Raw genomic sequence first — 18,160 nt, 5'->3', positions numbered from 1 at the left:
ATTGTATGAAAACGTTAAAGCCTTTTGTTGGCTTGCATATTCAGCCAAATTAACACTGTATTATTTAATTGTTGGAATGTTTGTGGATCTCGTATTGCTGGCTGACACGGGGGGGAAGGTAGTTGATAGATGAACTACCATGTGAAAGTAGGGCAACAGATGAAAACACTTACTAAAACAGGATCTCAAATATTTCTGTGGAGTTGCAGAATTATAATTTTCAGTTGTTATTATGATGCAGCCTTACATCTTAATGAATACTTGATTTTTGAATATTTACATGTGTAACTTTTCCTAATCCAGAGCAGAAGTGTAAGGCTGAGAACCACACTGTACAGCCTTTATGTGCTCTGCCCAGTTGTCATATCATAGGTGCTATCAGGATTACATCATTGAAGCCTAAAAGCCTTGTTAATTACTCTTCTTCAGTAGTCAGGACATTGTGGGGCGGGGATTTACTAAAATAGGCTGTTCACTTTTCACGCAAGGGAATTTGCATTTTGCAGAGGAAGTTTCCCCTTAGTTTAGTGAATGAGGTGAATCTCTGCTGACTTCCATCAGCCAATCAAGGGAAAAATACTGTTTTGTGTAATTTCCCTTTGCAAAGAATACCCAATCATGTGCAAGGAAATGTCACCACATTCACCAAGCTAAGGGGAAACATTCCCTGCTAAGTGCAAATTCCCTTGCAAAGTGAACAGCCTATGTGCCTTTAGAAAATCAACCCCCGTGTCTGTTATGAGCTTTACATTCAGCTAGAAGGAAGATCAGCATCCATGGGTCTCAGACTGTGCCGGGATTTCTGATTTGACATTGAGAGAACACAATTATATAACAGCATGCACATCTGAGAGGTAAGGCTGCACTATTATAAATTAATAGTAGAGATTAACATTCTTACAAGTCCTTTTTCTGTTTGGTTCTCTCTAGGCTACTTTTTAATATGCAGATGCTAAACAAACAATTGTAATTTGATCCAATTTTATGATATTTTCCTATGATTTTAATTTAGGATAGTCAGATACAGTTTTTATTGTTCAAGCAATTTTGCCTTTAAGCATTTTTAATAGAACTCAAAGTAATTACAAATTGCCCTTATGTTAAAGCCTGCTTTCTAACCCACCAAGATGATATGACTGGTTAATTAGGCCAGATGCCCAATGTTGCCATTCTGTGACAAGGAATCTGATGTGGAGAAATTAGCATGCTTCATCTGCAACATTCTCAAATTATTTCTGATGAGTTTGTCAGTTAACCATATGACAGCATAATTTGACAAGGAAATTTTTTTTTTTTTTTAAATGTGTCATTTGATTCTGCTAGTTGAACTGAAATAGCGCTGAAACCCAAATATATTTTAACGCTAGGTTAATAAGAGTACTGCAGAGAACAGTGATAAACATAGCTTTATGAAGGATGCCTAAATTATTTATATAATGGCAGCTGCGGTTGTTGTAAGAAATTTTCTGACTTGTTAAAGTGCCTCTTAAGGCCATAGGGAACTGACTGTAGAAATGGGTATGAGACTGCAATGGAGTTATATTTGTCTCTTTGATAAGTATCATTGGTTAGGCATTTGGGGAAACTTTATCTATGACTGTCTCTGGCTGGATTTCAACTGATTCTTGCTGTATCAATTATGAACTCTGGTTTAAACAGTTTTTTAACTTTTTTTTTAATTAAATGTTTACAGAATCATTTATTACATACATTTAATATTAGTTCATATTAATTCTGTAACCATGGAGGATTACAAGATTTGACAAAATATTTTATGTAACTTAACAGGACCAGATAAGTAGTGTAAAACAAAAAATGCATTTGTTTTAAAATTGCTGTATTAGAAGGAATGTCTGCAATCCTGTGTGCTATTTGACAAAAGCTAAATATATAAAGTATAATGTATACTCTTTCTAAGTGGGGAAAAAAGCTTTAAGCTCCTAACAGAAATGTAAAGAATAAATCTTGAAAACGGGAGGAAAGAAAAATTATAGGAACCGATACGAAAATTAGTATATGAAACAAGTTACGCATTTAGGATTAGGAATCAGTATGGTGCCTACTATATGAAAAGTTTCCTGAAAATAAAATCTTTTGCAGCCCAAAGCAACCAGTTAGGTCCCCACTGTCATTTCTAAATTCTAGCTTTAAACGTTAATCTAGAAAGCTGTTATGGGTAAGACATATTACCTTTTACATAGTTACATTGTTAGTCAGGTTGAAAAAAGTCCATCGAGTTCAACCTGTAGAGATAAGAGGGCAAAAAAACAAAAAAGAAGAAAAACCTAAAACAACGCTTTACCAGCAGCTACCCCCTGTTGATCCAGAGGAAGGCAACAAAAAACCCTATAAAGCATGGTTCATTTGCTCCAACATGGGAAAATAATTCCTTCCTGATCCCATAAGGCAATCAGATGTTCCCTGGATCATCAATCTCTGGTGCTTAATATACTTATAAGAACTCAATATCCAGTAATATTCTGTGCATTTAGGTATGCGTCAAGATTTTTCTTAAAACAGTTAACTTTAGCAAATTTTTCATACATCAGATCAATGATAGGACACAAAGTGGAGGAAAAGGACAAGGAAAACAGAAGAGATTGTATGGCAAAGTGCTTTATGAAAATAAGAAAAAATATAGGTGCCTAAAGAAAAAGAATTATGAAAGAACTTCCCAGAATAATATTGTATCCACATATTTCAGGCTAGTAAGAACACATCATAAGTGTCCATTATAATTAGCTGTTAGCTTCTTGTTAATCGTGTTTCAGAATACTCTATGAATTACTACCTGACTGCAACCTTAGCCTAATAACTGCACTTTTTGTTCAACTGTCTGAAAATTGTCTTGACTTCTTGCCTGTGGTGCAGCTCGTCCAAATCTCTGCCTGGCAAACCTCAGCTTCAGTTCAGATTTAATTCTTGTCCAACAAATTTGTACTTTATTTCTCTTTGTCCAATGTTGCAAGTGTGGCAAACCTGAGGGTTAGGACCTGAGAGTGTCATACACCAAGGCCAAAGTCTCTTTTTTTTTAAAACTAGGCACTCCTTAGGCACTGCACCCTGGAAAGAAAACCGATCTTCTATTGGTGATAAAGGGGATCCACTTATGTTTGTAATAGATTTTACTGATTGTTATATTTAAAGATGAAAATACACTACTTTCACAATTAACTGTCTCATCTCCGCTTAATTTTGCTAATTTCTCTGACTTTGATAAAAGCTGACTGAGAGAGATTCATTTTTCACAACTGCACTTTGGTTATGTATGTTGGTATGTGCATGTAATAAGCATGTCTGCAACCTTTCAGAGGCCATACATCATTTTTATAAAAATGCCAATTCTCTAACCTCGGTGTGTGAGTTCTGAACAGATCAGTAAGAAGAACACATCCAATAAACAGAAAATAAGGTTAGGGTAGAGTAAGGAGTAAAACCTATTTGTGTGGACATAGTCTAGATTGTGTTATTTCCAGTACTCTAGCCTACTGTAAAAAAAAAAAAATGTAGTATCCTTTCTGCTAATGTACATGTGTGCAAAATTGTCATTGCCCCATTCAGTATTCTTTGTTCAATGGAGAATAAAAAAAACGTAGGACTTTCATATACATCGGGGGTAGTCCAGTGTACAGAAATTATCTGACCTACTTCAGCCATCCTTATTTGGCAATTCATAGCTAAACACAAATGTAATTGTTTATGTTAAGTTGATGGATAGAGGCATGGCAGGTGTGCTATGAACACCTTTGGTGCCAGCATATCAGGGAGAATCAATAGCAAGGGTTTTCAGCTTGTGTGACCGCTAGAAGGGCTAGGTTTACTGTCTTTTGGGCGAATACAGAATTGCTGAAAGGTTGAACATGATGGATCTCTTTTTCTTAGTCTACCTATAGTACTATGTTTTTACATATTTTCATAGCCTCTAGAGTATTTCTGTGAAACCCAACATCAGTTGCCACTGACTGCCTTTGCAGACCAGATTTTTGAAAGATAGTCTTGAGATTCAGACAGTTAACTGGTTCTAGAATAAACATTGTTGGTAATCTACTGTAAGTGGGAAATACAGAAAAATAACTGGTGAAATAGTTTGTGAGTTTTGTTAAACCTCAACCGCTGTTCCTTCAGAGGTTGGTAGTCACTCCTGCAGCAGTGAGAAATGGCAGACCTGATTGTGCCATCATAGTTATAATGTTGTCACTTAGCAGAGCCAAAGTCATGGAAGCAGTTTAACTTATTCTTTATTCGTACATAAGATAAATAACCAGTGATCTTTTAGCTGCCTGTAACAAGACATTTCTCCACTAACTACCAATATAAGGGGGCATTTCTACACTGGCCAGTAATGTGTGGGAATACTGCAATTTTTCCGCTGTCTGCATTTCTTGCCATTGTAATTATTTGTTTTATTTCATTATCATGATTGTTACTAAAAATAACTTTGTCTTATAGAATAGAGGGTGTTATAAATGATCCACCTTGGTTGTCAAACATGCCAGGTGCACATTATTTAATATTATTTACTGATCGCGCAAAGGCATCATGAGCTGTAGATATAATCATGTGTAGCAGGGGTTCCCTGATAGCTGAATATTCTAGGGTTCCTCTGGAAAAATAGGCTGATGTAGAAGAATAATGAATACATGTTTCCTCTTATGCTACAAGTAAATAAAAAGAAAGGTACATTTTATATAATTTTGCTATTTATCTTCAACAAAATGTCCCACCTCAACCTAACCACTCAACCATCACGTTCTCATACAATTCATTCCCACACAGCTACCTCCTCATGTATCACTTGCCCCTCCCTTTTAGATTGTAAGCCCTCAGGGGCAGGGCCCTCCTTACCATCTTGTCTTGAATTGTATTGTGATTGTAATGTCTTCCTTATATTGTAAAGTGCTGCGCAAACTGTTGGCGTTATATAAATCATGTATAATAATAATTACAAAAGGTTAATAGCAGTAGTTGTATTGGAGTATTGGATAGGAAAACTTTAGACCGAAATTATTGAAATTAAACACGCCAGGGAACCAGGGGTGCTGCTCCTTACCAGGCTTGCCAGCGGTGGCGCAGGGCACGGGGTTCCCCTCCTCCTGGCAGGACTCCTGCACCGCGTAACGCGCCTGCACCACTTAGCGTTTTCAGGTGCTAGCCAGGTTGGGGGAGGTCCCCAGCACACACCATTCCCCCCCGTCAGCCCTGCTATTGGCTCCTGGTTAGGGAAGCTTCCTGGTCGCCTCGGCAACCAGGGGGTGGTCCTTGGTTTCCCTGGGTATTTAAACCAGTCGGATCCTTGGCTTATTGCTGAGTTATTCTACCTCCTATAGTGTGATAGCCAGCTCCCTGTGTGTAAACCTGTTGCTTCCTGAACCCTTCCCTGAACCCCCGTTATCGACCCTTCGGCCAGCCTTCTCGCTTCTGAACCTAGCTGCCTGCCTCGAAACGTACTTGGACCCGACTACACTTTTGGCTTTTCCCTTGTCCCTGCCAAGGGGTTCCACTCACTGCCCAGCCGTAAACCCCTGACAACACACGAGGTACCATGTAAAATTAAATTTTAATTGCTGTCTCAAGAGCACCTCATGAACTGTGGGCCATGCTAAAGTATAAATATCATAATTAGGAGGTAATGAACAGTAACAAGTACTTAGTAACTTGTACAGGTTTCTCTAGTATGTATCAAGATAAGGAAACGATGGCAAGAAACTGATTTCAGTTCAAATACTTAAATATGATAATTGTTCTCAAATACATATTTATATAAATCTTACACTCGCAGAGAAATATATTCAATTTAATTAATTAGAGCCAAGATTTTATTGAACTTGATTCTATACTATTTCCATCTTTCTTATAGATAGATGGTTGTTGAATGCATCTAAAGCAGCTGCTGGAAAAGATATACATTATGATAAAATACAGATCCATCTTTTGTTCACAGAGCTCTACTTCATTTTGAGTTGAAGAAATGTGAAAACCTATTTACCAAGTACAGTATATCGTAACCAGGAGCTGTCTGTATTGTTTTTCTCAAACAAGCAGATTCTGTTAATCTATCACAGCACTCCAAACTACCACTGCATCCCAGAAAACGCTTCGGGTCTTCAGGCAATTGTCCTTACTTAATTGAAAGATTCTATTTTAACTGTACTGTGCTACTGTTGATATTTTTTTTCTGAAAATGGCTTTTGATTTTTTTCCCCCCATCCATTCTGAGAGGTGCAATTATGTATGATTCACTGAGATTTTTATCATTTTAAAGCAGGCATAGACTGGCATAACTTACGGCTATTGTTTGTTCATCACATCAGAGCATGTAAAGGAAGTATGTCTTTTTTGCACGTAGGACTTTTGACAGCAAAGCTATTATATCAAGTTGCAAGCTGCTGCTAAGAGACCTAAAGCTATACATATTTTGGATCCAATTTCTGCCTAGTTTACTCAGTTACATCACTAGTGTAAAGGAGACTCATAAGTCTTAGTAACGTCATATTTTCCAGGTTTGGTTTCTATACCCGTTGGTTGCAGACATGCTGTAATAGGTAAACTATTAAATAGAACCAGATTATAAACTGACTGTAAAAGTGCTACTAATATTTCCAGGCCTGATTGAAAATGTTTCAGAAGTTTATTAGATGAATTTGTATATTATCTGATATAAATTATGGAAATAACTTCCTATTCAGACTATCCTGTTGATATACTGTAGAGTGCAATTAGTTATTTAGCAAAAACCCTTCAATGGAATGACCACCAAAATCCCTAGTGTTCCTTTTCGAATCGTTGGTACACATTAAACATTATTTCCAAAACTCTCACTGTTTAATAACTCTACAAACATATGCCACACTACATGCAAATATGGCCATCAAATAGTATAAAAATATACTTATTTACAGTATTGCCTATCTGGCATGATGACCTTCCTGATTTACAGTAATCCTAACCCAGTTCATAACTGAGGAAAATATTTCAGATAATGCCTTCTGACTATACCCTGACATTCCCAAGATGCATACTTCCTTTTCTGGGTCAGTTACAGTACTGATGTCTAAGAGTTAACACAGTTTTAATATTTAGGTTTTTATAGGTTGTAATAGTTGGGCAACTAGCATTTTCAGAAGGTCGGCAATGGCAGCCTATTTGAAAGCTATTGTTTCTGGGTTTTAGAGACTCTTTTTAATGACTTACTTTGGCGCCTATATTTAAAAAAAGCCAAGTATCTACAGACCTGTAAGTTTAACTTGTACAGTCAGGAAGATGCTGACGAGTTTAATAAAGGACCTAGAAGAATTTTTGCAAAAAAAATATTATACATGGGTGCCAAAATGGAATCCTGAAAGTCTGAAGTTGCCAAATTACTTTCATTTTATGAAAAAGTAAGCAAAAGCTTAGACTTAGGAGTGGCAGTGAATATAGTATTCTTGGACTTTGCTAAAGCATTTGACACAGTTCAACACTGATGGCTAATATGCAAGTTAACGTCTACAGGCTTGGAAAATTCAGTCTGTAAATAAATAGAAAACTGTCTTGAAGATCTTTTTCATAGAGTAGTGATTAATTACGTCATACTCTGGTTTAAGATTGTTATTAGCTTACTCCAAGGTTCACTGTTGGGACCCTTACCCTAATCTTTTTTTTAGATTATATAGCGTTTGGTACTATTTCTGTGTTTTCAGATGATACCAAGATATGTATTGAAATAAAGTCCCTGCAAGATGGCTCTAACTTGCAAGCAGACCTGAATGCAATGTGTGATTGGGCAACTATGCGGCAAATTAGGTTTAATGTTCATAACGTGTTATGCTCTTAGGGGCTAAAACATGAATGCATCGTACATTTTTTTTTTCTGGGGAGTCAATCATCAAGAAGGATCTGGGTGTTGTGTTAGATCATAGACCTAATAATAGCTTGCAAAGCCAATTTTCAGTTTCGAGAGAGAGATGGTTCATATAGATTTGGTGAACTGTCACTCAGGCCTTTGAGTATTTACCTGTAAGGGCTTACTCTACTAGGAGCGTTAGTGCTTCCTTGGCCTTCAAGCATCTTTAGGCTTCCTAAAGCTTCAGGTTTCCAAATCTGTAAGGCAGCCACCTTGTCACACAGGTTTTATAAGGTGAAGTTCAGGCCTCTGCATATAGTAGCTACAGCTGCAGAGTTCTTCGTTTTGCACTCTGAGCTGTAGGCCCTTCTTTTATAGTTCCCTGTGGGTGTTTGTGTTTTTTCACAGGCCTGTTAGCAATTGTTTGCTGTGTTGCCTGCCCTCTATTGGACTGCTTTTGGACATCCCATTGCTTACAGAATTAATTCCCTGTGTCCTGTGATGTACAGTCAAGAAAACAGAACTTTTGTCTTACCTGCAACATCAGTAACTTTAAGTACATCACAGAATACAGCACCCTCCCCCCTTTTCTGTGATGCACTCTTGTACTGCTTGCTAAAAAACAGGGTTGCCAGGAGTGGGAGGTGTTACACAGGGCTGTCCTTATAGGTTTGATTTGCCAGCATCTAATCACCTGGAGGTAGCTACAAAACCCATTGGTTTCAAAATTCACCCCGTGTCCTGTGATGTACTCTAAGAAACACATTTTATCATATTTTAACTATTTAGTGTTTGATGACATTAGAAAAAATGATTAAAAGGCATAATACCTGACAAGTGATACAAAATGAATTATTTGAAGTTATTTTCAGTTTCTCTTTAATTACAGAAAACTTTAACATTTTGTTACTCTAAAGCCTACATTTCATTTTCAATGATTGATATAGCACATCAAGAGAACCAGTCATTTATGGCCATATGTAGCCATCTAAATCTCTACTGTTAAATTGTTATAATAGTGCAGCCTTACCTCTTGACAGAGTGTATGAACCCTAAGCTCAAGCAGGAGAATAGTCAGCTTCCATGGTGTGTAGTAATTCACAGGATTACCAGATGAAAGTAAGGAAGAAAAAAGATAACTAATGCAGCCACATCATTTAAGGACTAGTAAGATGCGGTATATGACGTATTTTTGTTTTGTTGGTTTCAGTATACTTTATAAACGTTGCACTTAAAAAAACGTAACTGTTACTGTATATTGTAAAAGTCAGGAATTTATTTATGTGGACTTATAAAATTAAGTGATAAGCAGATTGAATTAGGTTTTCAAAATGGTAACCTTTTATTAAATATTTTAAATTGTTTTTAAATATATTTGGGCCAATTAAGACGGTTGTTGCCTCATTATCTGTTCTTTTTTTTGGTTTAGTAATGAATAATAATCTCACTTGTTATAAAGTAAGTAATAAAACTGTGCTCTATTTATGTTATGGTTGTGCAACAGGGCCTGCCCCAGCACAGGAAAATGTGAGCTTCAGAATGCCATTAACAGACTGGCAGTTACTGGTGACTGGCAATAACATCTGCAGAGCAATAAGGGACTTCAGCATGAATCACTAGTGCACAAAACTCCTAGTTAGGAATTGCTTTTAGAGGTATATTTATTGATGCATAAACCAAATGTCATACTATATGGTTAAATATGTAAAGTAGCCCCTGTGATGACAGCATTGAGATTGTATCAGTATTTAGCACTTTCATATATAGTATACCTTTTCCAGAGATTAAGCTGCACTTTGAACCATGGCAATTTTATGTAAATGCCAGCGTTGTTGTTATTTTAGTCATGCCTTTCAGCTGAAGATGATTTACTGGTGAAATGTTTAGCAGAGACCAGTGAGATAATATATATTGTAATGCACTACCTTTACGTTATATATATATATATATATATATATATGTGTATGTATGTATATAAACACATTTAGGGGTCAGGTTCAAACGTAGAGCTTGCAGAGAGGCAGTCCACACATTTAAAGGAAACTTATGGGGAGAGTGAAATACACTTATCCCCATAGTTCTAGCCGACGTGTGACACTGGAGCTGGGGGCGGGCACAGCTGGCAATCTGGCAGTGGTGTTGATCCCAGCAATATTGCCGAGATCTGACCCGACTGTAACACGGCTCTGTGCTGTCAGCATATAGCGGCAATAGCCCGCTATATGCTGAGTTTTGGGTATATGAGTATATGTCCTTCTGATTCTATTAATATTGAGCATATGTCCTTCTGTGACCGTAAAGAGAACTATAGCAAAAATGGTTGGGCCATAGTTCTCTTTTAAGGGCTTCTTGCCCACTTTTATATCTCCACAGAAGAAAAACGTGCAACACAAAACGGCAACATAACGTCCGTCCAGCTATACATTTGCACGGCGCTGAGGAGTATAGCAATTTCCTATACTCTTTAGCACCGTCTAGTTTTACAAATAAATCTGTTTATTAATCAAGTGCGGCAGATTGTGGCCAGCTATTAACTGCCAGTCTACTTCTAAAACAGCCAGATTGTAGGGAGCCAACCAGTCTACCTGTAAAAGGCAAGAATCTTGGTGACACAAACTCCATCCCGGATCATGCCCTTGCTCAGCTGAGGCTGTCTGTCACACTAATATGTATGTGTATGTATATACGGTGTATATACATACATACACACATATATATAGCCCGCAATATACTGAACTTTGGGTCACGGGAGGAGGTTAGTATACATTGAGTGGGCAGATTATTATGACCACCTCACATTTGTAGGCAAATTAGCTATAATTAGCTATAATTTCGCGCTGAAGTTGCTAGAGGGCCAGACCATTATAAATAGGGAAGCAGGTTGTTTACCACGACAGTAGAAGTGATTTTGTCTCTGAAGATATGGGTAAGCAACGCGATTTAACTGCCTTTGAACGTGGGATGATTGTTGGCGCTCCGAGCCATGGAGCGAGTATCAGCAAAACAGCAGAATTCGTTAAATGTTCAAGAGCAGTTGTTGTTAAAGTGTTTTAAAGACTGGACTGTCAGCCGAAAATCTGGGTCTGAACGTGCAAATTGTGAGCGTCAGCGACTAGTCAATGTTAGGGCAGAACTGAGAGTGGCAAGACTGGTACAAGACAACAGAAGGGCAACAGTGCAGTGTCAGATTCCTCGCATCACCTTTCAACATCTCCTGGAGTCATCTCGTGGCCCAACGAAGTACTGATCGGGAATGTCATAATAATCTGGCCACTCAGTGTATGTCCTCCCGTGACCCTAAAGAGAACTATGGGGAAAAATACTTACCCCATTGTTCTCTTATAAGTCTTTTTTTCTCTTTGGAAATTTTCCTTGGCTCTTTTTCTACCATTTGCTCTATTTTTTTTCTTTAGTCTGAGATCGATTTTTCCACTTGTGGCCACATACAGGTAGGTTGGCTCCACTCCCACCGATCTTAAATGTTTTAAACAATTTTGCAACTGTAGTCACAGGAACAAAAAGCTGCTTGGAGATGGTCTTATTGCCTTTACCTTTGACATGCTGGTCTATATTTTCTTTCTGATCTCTCAGACAACTCTCTCCTTTCCTTTCTCTTGGCCGTGTTCAGTGTGTCGCACACACAGACGCCAAACAGCAGAGAGACTACTTTTTCATTTGAATAGGCTGACTAATTACAGGACATGTCTGATACTGATTAGTGTTTTACTATTGCTTTACTCTGACATATTAAAGGCATGTAGGTATACATGAGACAATTGCTTTTACTTGCATCACGTTTCAAGAAGAATAAGGCATCTTTTTAATGAGCTATAAGGGCACCAACAAATTTGTCCATGTCTGTAATACCATTAATCATGTAAATTATTAAAGTTTAGTCCTAACTCATCTGTGTATTTCAGCTGAAGTTGATGAGAACTTGATGCACGTGCATTGTGATGGAAGTATGGTGGATGATTGCACGTAGACTCTACTAGAATATAGCTGTGAGGATTGTTTATATTTTGAAAGAAAGCGTGTGCAGAGTGATGAGTATGTTTCAATCTCTTCGCTTACTCAGTGAGACATTCCCGTTTTTCAACAGCGATTATGGAAATGTTCCTTCAAGTTGAACATGCTGAAAGGGAAAATGTAAAAATGCGTTAGTGTTCTGTGATCATAATGTATTCACAATAAGATAAGATTTTGTCTACGAATTACTCCTTGTACTTCAAAAAGGAAAAGTAAGAGAAAGGAGTTTTTCCCTGATGGCCATGGTTATGATCTAGACATATCCCAAGCATTTTCTTTTCTCTGTTATTTTGTTATGTATTTTTTTAATGGAAATTTTAAATTTTTTAGGTTACAGGGGATCTTTATTTACTTACTTTTTAAAATAAAATGTTATTGTTTTAAGGCCGGGTACACACTTGTGCGATCCGTGACTGCCCGGCAATCGTGCAGAAAACCGCACGGATTGCCATGCGGTCATGGAGTCGCACCCCTCCGCTGATCGCGAATGATCGCAAATGGTGGTGCCATTCTTTTCGAATGCCTGTGCAGTTGAACACGATCACGGCTAAAAAAGCAGGCTCGTCGCATGTGGCAAAACAAGGTACATGTACATTTTTTTCCCCAGCTATTGACGCGCTGCTATAACCCCATTGAAATCAATAGGGCAGCACCGCAACCGCTGTGTGGCACATGATCGTACGGTCCCAGCACACGCGTCACTGGATCACCCAGGTCTGCACCAGCCCTCAAGCTATATTCCAGGCAGATGGAGTAAACACTGTTACTTTTAGTGCAATCCTGTACAATAAAAAACCACTACATATATATAAGAATTTTATATCAGCGTCTTGTGATACAGCAGCAGTTATACTGGGAGAGGGAGGACCAACACTGGAGCCAGTTGAGCTCTGTTGCATGTGCTGATTGTGAACACACTGACATGAGGATATAGTGAGAAAAGGTATGTGCTCTCTGTGCTACTTCTTTATTAATGTCCATTCATCATGATGGGTATATATTCTTGACCAAGCTGCATTGCTGCTGCAGTGGAGGTTGAGGATTTTTCTGCTAGAATCCCTGTAATTCTGTTTCCTACATTGTCAACCGTTTGTTAAACTATTGCTACAAAAGATATAAAGAAAGTGTCTGTTTTCTTTACTTGAATGTTTTATCTGTTTTGTGTATAGGAGCAGATTTAAAAGAGAGAGCAAAGATGCACCCTAGTGAAGTTGGACCATTTGTATCAAGAGCAAGAGCCCTCATGAATGAATTTGGTAAGTAGACAGTTTAGTGTAGCCATCTGTATTTGGAACACAAGACTTACCAGTTCTACCAGTGTAATTGCACACATTTTCTTCTGTAAACAGTTATTTAGTCATACAGAGAACTGTTTCTTTGTGTTGATATCTGTATATTAATATGTGTAAAGTTCTGAGAACATTGTTCTAACATAATTCCTTTTTAGAGACAAACAGAGCTATAAGTCTACTAATGTGTACAATATTTCTGACAGTGTTTTAGGAAGCTCTTTGTATTTTTTTATCTGCCATTTAGACCACATCCTTAGGAAAAGAAATTAAGAATGTTGTACCATTTAACATGTTAATTGATATTAATTGCCTTTTCACAGTTATTTCTGCAATACTGATTGCTTAGATGGGATCTTGTAACACATGAGGCACTGCTTTGTTAGATAGCAATACGAGTGTTGACTTGTTTGGCAATTACAATTACAGGATTAATGATTGGAAAGACAAAACACAGGTCAGCTGTGTTGTAGATGTCAATAATATTTTACTCTGAAAACACCATGTTGACACCATAGAATGACACCAATGTTTTGTTTTCTGTTTACTTTATGCTTTTTAGTACATGTAAACCTCATATGAATTTAAAATGTAAAGCTTATCTATATTAATGTTTTCTATAAATTTTTTTGGTACCATCATCTCCTGTGGCACTGTTCTAAGTTCTAGATATACCAGGGAAGGCTATTATCAGTAATACAATGCATCAAATGTTTCCAAAGACTAGTTCATACAGTTGTTTAGCAAAACCTACCAATAACAGTATGATCTAAAGCAGTGCAACTGCCACGCTGCAGCCTTACTCCTGCCAGGCCTTAGGGCCTGTTCACATGAGTTTCAGGTGCGGATCAGCAGACTCGGTGCTATGTGTTTTGCTGCGTTTTTTGTTTTTTTGCTGGAGTGGGGCTGTCAGTATGTTAGCTGCAGTGCGTTCTTGACGCATTTTTGATGCGTTTTGCGTTCCCGGACAGTTTCCTGGCCGTACAAAATGTGACATGCAGTATTTTTCTATCGTAACCTGAACGGACTGCGCACGTGAGAACTGTAGCCCATAAAACACATAGGGATACATTGGGATGCATTTTTAGTGCAGGAGCGTACGGATTAGGTCAGCACAGAAAACGGACGTCGTGTGAACAGGCCCTTACACTGGAACTCTCCCAGCTGTGAGAATGACCGCTGACATAAATGAAACAGCCACAGTCCCACAGTTGCCGAAGTCTACTGTGTAAACACAACCCCGTAACCAATGAGAGAACATTGAAGCTGCAGCCTATCAGCAAAGTTCTGACATTGTCACATGACAGTATCAGATCTTCCTGACTAGCTGCAGTTCTAGGGTATCTGATTGGTTACACATTTAGGAAAATGTATCAAAACTGCAGCAGACAGAAATTTGAATTCATTTTCAAAGCTTAACTGAATAAACTGAAGAGAGAAGCTGGTTGGTTACTATGGGCAGCTGCTCCAGATTCTATCTGCTCCAGTTTTATAAATCCTCCCCCATTGTGTCTACACATTACACTAAACTGCAGGATGGGACTGTGGCTGTTTCATTTATTCAGTCCCGGTTCACACCTACCGTTTTGTAGCACTTTTTCTGCCATAAAAAACAAAACCCCATTCATTTCTATAGCCATGTTCACATCTGATCATTATGTCAGTTGTAGCAAAACACCCATTGCAGGAAAAAGTATGCAAGCTTCTTTTTGGCAGATTAAGCGCTTCTTGGGCCCATAGACTTCAATACAAAGAAAAATGCACGTTTGCTGCGTTTTTGCTCATTTACATGAATGTGGTTCAATCTGCTTGCAAAAACGCCAAACTTGATTTATGTGCATAAAACATGCAGCAAAAATGCATATAGAAACAAGCAAAAATGCTGTCGCCTAGGTGTGAATCAAAGATCCTGCTGAGGATGCGTCCATTTAACACGATGCTCCTCCTACCACATCCAGCTCTAAGGTCCTTGCTACAGACTGAGATAGTCCGCAGGGGAGATTCCACCTCCACTCTTCAGCACTGTTTGAGCAGGAGAGGTGGAGTTTGCAGCACTGGAGCCCAGGGATGTGATAACAGCACCCAGCAACTATACAGCACAGCAGATGTGGATATCTGCTATGCTGCATACCCACTATGTGCTGCTATCACATCCCTTGGTTCCAGTGCTGCAATTTCCACCTCTCCTTGTCACAGGTATTCAGCACATCCCAACCCCTTCAAAGAAGGTCTCCAGCACATCTCTCTCGCTGACACACACACACACACACACACACACACACAGCCGCTATACGGCAAATCTCCTCTACTCCTACTTACAACAGGTATCCATCATATCTCCATAGGCTCACTGCACATCAGTTCCCAGACAGCACACCCCCACTACTCCTGCCACAGCACATTTCTCCCACTTCCCCTCCAACAACAGCCTATGCCTTCCTGGCCCCCAGGAAAGAGGGAAAGAGGAAAAAAGACAAAGAGCAAGAAGGAGAAGAAAATGAGGTTTTAAATAGACCTAATAGTTTATGTCATTGTGTCTATTTATATTCCAGTAACTCATATTTTTGACTGATTTCTCCATTTTTAATACATTTTAAATACATATTTTGCTTTCCATACTTTTATTGTATGAATATTTATTAAAATGTTTTCGCTGTTGGGGCATGGAAGATTTTGGGAGAATTTACTGGGCCCTGGCCTCACTAAGATTGAAAACCAATGATCTAGAAGGATAGAAGAGGTGAGGAAAATGAGTAAGCTATCTATAAGGTGACAGTGTGTGCCTTGTCAGACTAAAACAATGATAAATCAGTGGTTGAAGAGAATTAAAATGGAACTCTGGGTAAGCAAACACAATTGCTATGATATCTAGTGGTTGTAGGTAGTGCCGTCATCTTTTCAAATTGTATAAAATACCTTTTTAGAAGAGTTTCTTCTGGTATCACATGCATATAAAAGGTAGGTATGGCCATGTTAGTTTGCAATGGATAAAACCTTAAAGGGAATGTTTTTGTTTTATATAGTTTTGGTTAGAGTGGGGTAAAATTAACACCCCTGTTTGGGTTGTTTACCACTATTCATTGCTTTAATCAAGAGATTTTCTGTCACTTTCTGTTCCGGTGACAATAGAATCACCAAACTGGAAGTGATGGAAAATCTGTAACTGACATAAAAAAATCTGACAAGGGTTCTAGCCTTCCCCTACTCTATTAAAGGAAAGCATTTTATTTCTGTCTTTGTTACTGTTGGAGAGTTTAGCTCACTTCCTGTCTGGTAACACATTGTCAGCAAGACAGGAAGTGAGGGAATAAATATCTCTAATAAAGTCCCAGATAGAGGTAAAAAGCTTACAGGGGTTCTGACCCTTCCCTACTCTGTCCAAAACAATCAAACAAAAACTTTTGTAAGGGCATATACTTAAAGAGAAGTTATGAGCTAAACAGTTCCACAAGGCAATAGGCAACAAATGTGGATATCTAATTTTATCATGCTAAGTAGTAAAATCCCCTCCTAGGCATGGCTTCCTGCCACATGTTTGTACAGCTTGTTTTCCCTTTGCTCATTTGATGTTGACAAGCTACTAAAGGTATTTATAACTCAGCAGAATAAAAACCACAATGGTTAAAGGAAATAAGCTCCTTTTTTGGTTTTTCATTAGCTGTGGTTTGCAGCTTGTATATCTCTGTCTGCTGTATTCTGTAGATAGCAAGTTTTGGTAGAAAGTTTTTTGTTAAACAAGTTGGGAGAGTTATGTAAGATTTACACATATACACTAATTAAACCAACTATGGCAATAGAACATAAATGTTGTTTTTTTCACAGACCAGATTTAATGGAAAGTATACATTTAAAAATATGTAAACTAAATGGGTATTGACATTTAGGTTTTGTGAGAAAAGCACTGGGAATGTAAGTTCTGCAAGAAAAGGATGTTTTGCAGGGCCGTAGCAAGGGTGGGTGCAGGTACAGGTGCTGGGGAGAAGTGGGGCGGCACAGCTCTGCACAGAGGATTGGCCACGCACAGAGCACCGCCTGCAGCTTTTCCTCTGGATGCCCGCTGCTCTCCCCCATCTGTATGCAGTGGGGATCCGAGGAGAAGTGAAGGAAGCGCTGCAGCTGGGGGGGGGGGGGGGGGGGGAGCGTTGAGGAGAGAGCCGCTCGGCCAGAATCTGACAGCCGGCGGCTCTCTCTCCTCACCGCTCGGCCATGCTGCTCTGACAGCGGCCTCCTCCCCCGCCCCCCCGCCAGCGAAAGTGCTTCACTTCTCCGCTGCATACAGGTGGGGAGAGCAGTGGGAAAAGCTGCAGCCTTTGGAATCCTCCTTTAAACTTATTGGCCATTACCATTTCCTTTGCAAAATTATTATGAATATGCTTTGTTTGGTGAGGATATGTACCTCAGTAGCTATTGTAAGCTGATATATATGAACAGAAATTGCATTTGAAAGCACAAATAAAATATTAGCCTATGTGGATTTTTTCTAAGGTGCCTTGTATATATGACTTTAAGTAGTGTATCTTTTTAAAACACACATCTTTTATTAAGCTTCATTAAAATATTTAAAATCATAAAAAAACAACTGATGTAGATTTCCGTAGTACAGTTAATATTACCTCTACCGGGGTTACAGAGAAAATTAAACATGGGTATTTCATTCAGTGTGTTTTTGAGAATTTCTAAATCGGAGGGTTTAAAGTTGTTCTGGGTTCTCAATGTGTTTTGTGGACTTCTACCGGTGAAATATGGGGTATCATGATTAAAAACAGTACTATTGGAATCAGTTGCAACTATGTCATCTCTGAGCGGGCATATCAAGTTGTGCTGGACCAGGAGGAAAACCCACAAGGGATGTGGGGGAGCATGAGACACCCCAGCCAATTAATGTGTATATAGCTGTGCCTTACTTCTTAAATCACATATCATCCACAGTGATTTAAATAGAAAGGTGAATTTTATTATAGGATGGCAATCCAATTACAAACCACTTATTGTGGTAGTTTTTAATTGCTCCAGTGCAGAA

General features: G+C 38.5%; 1 protein-coding gene across 1 annotated transcript in view; it reads left to right on the top strand.

Moving 5' to 3' along the window:
• The window catches only part of AUH (AU RNA binding methylglutaconyl-CoA hydratase), a 159,515-nt gene that overhangs the window by 22,166 nt on the left and 119,189 nt on the right, over positions 1–18,160 (top strand). The window contains exon 4 of the mRNA XM_018556669.1: positions 13,021–13,107. Within this exon, the coding sequence (XP_018412171.1) occupies positions 13,021–13,107 (87 nt within the window). The remainder of the gene's footprint in view (positions 1–13,020; positions 13,108–18,160) is intronic.

Source organism: Nanorana parkeri, unplaced genomic scaffold (assembly GCF_000935625.1).
Source record: "Nanorana parkeri isolate BGI_ZX_2015 unplaced genomic scaffold, ASM93562v1 scaffold246, whole genome shotgun sequence".
Lineage (NCBI taxonomy): Eukaryota > Metazoa > Chordata > Amphibia > Anura > Dicroglossidae > Nanorana > Nanorana parkeri.
Note: the sequence above shows the minus strand (reverse complement) of the source record. Positions and strands in the feature narration are given on the sequence as shown.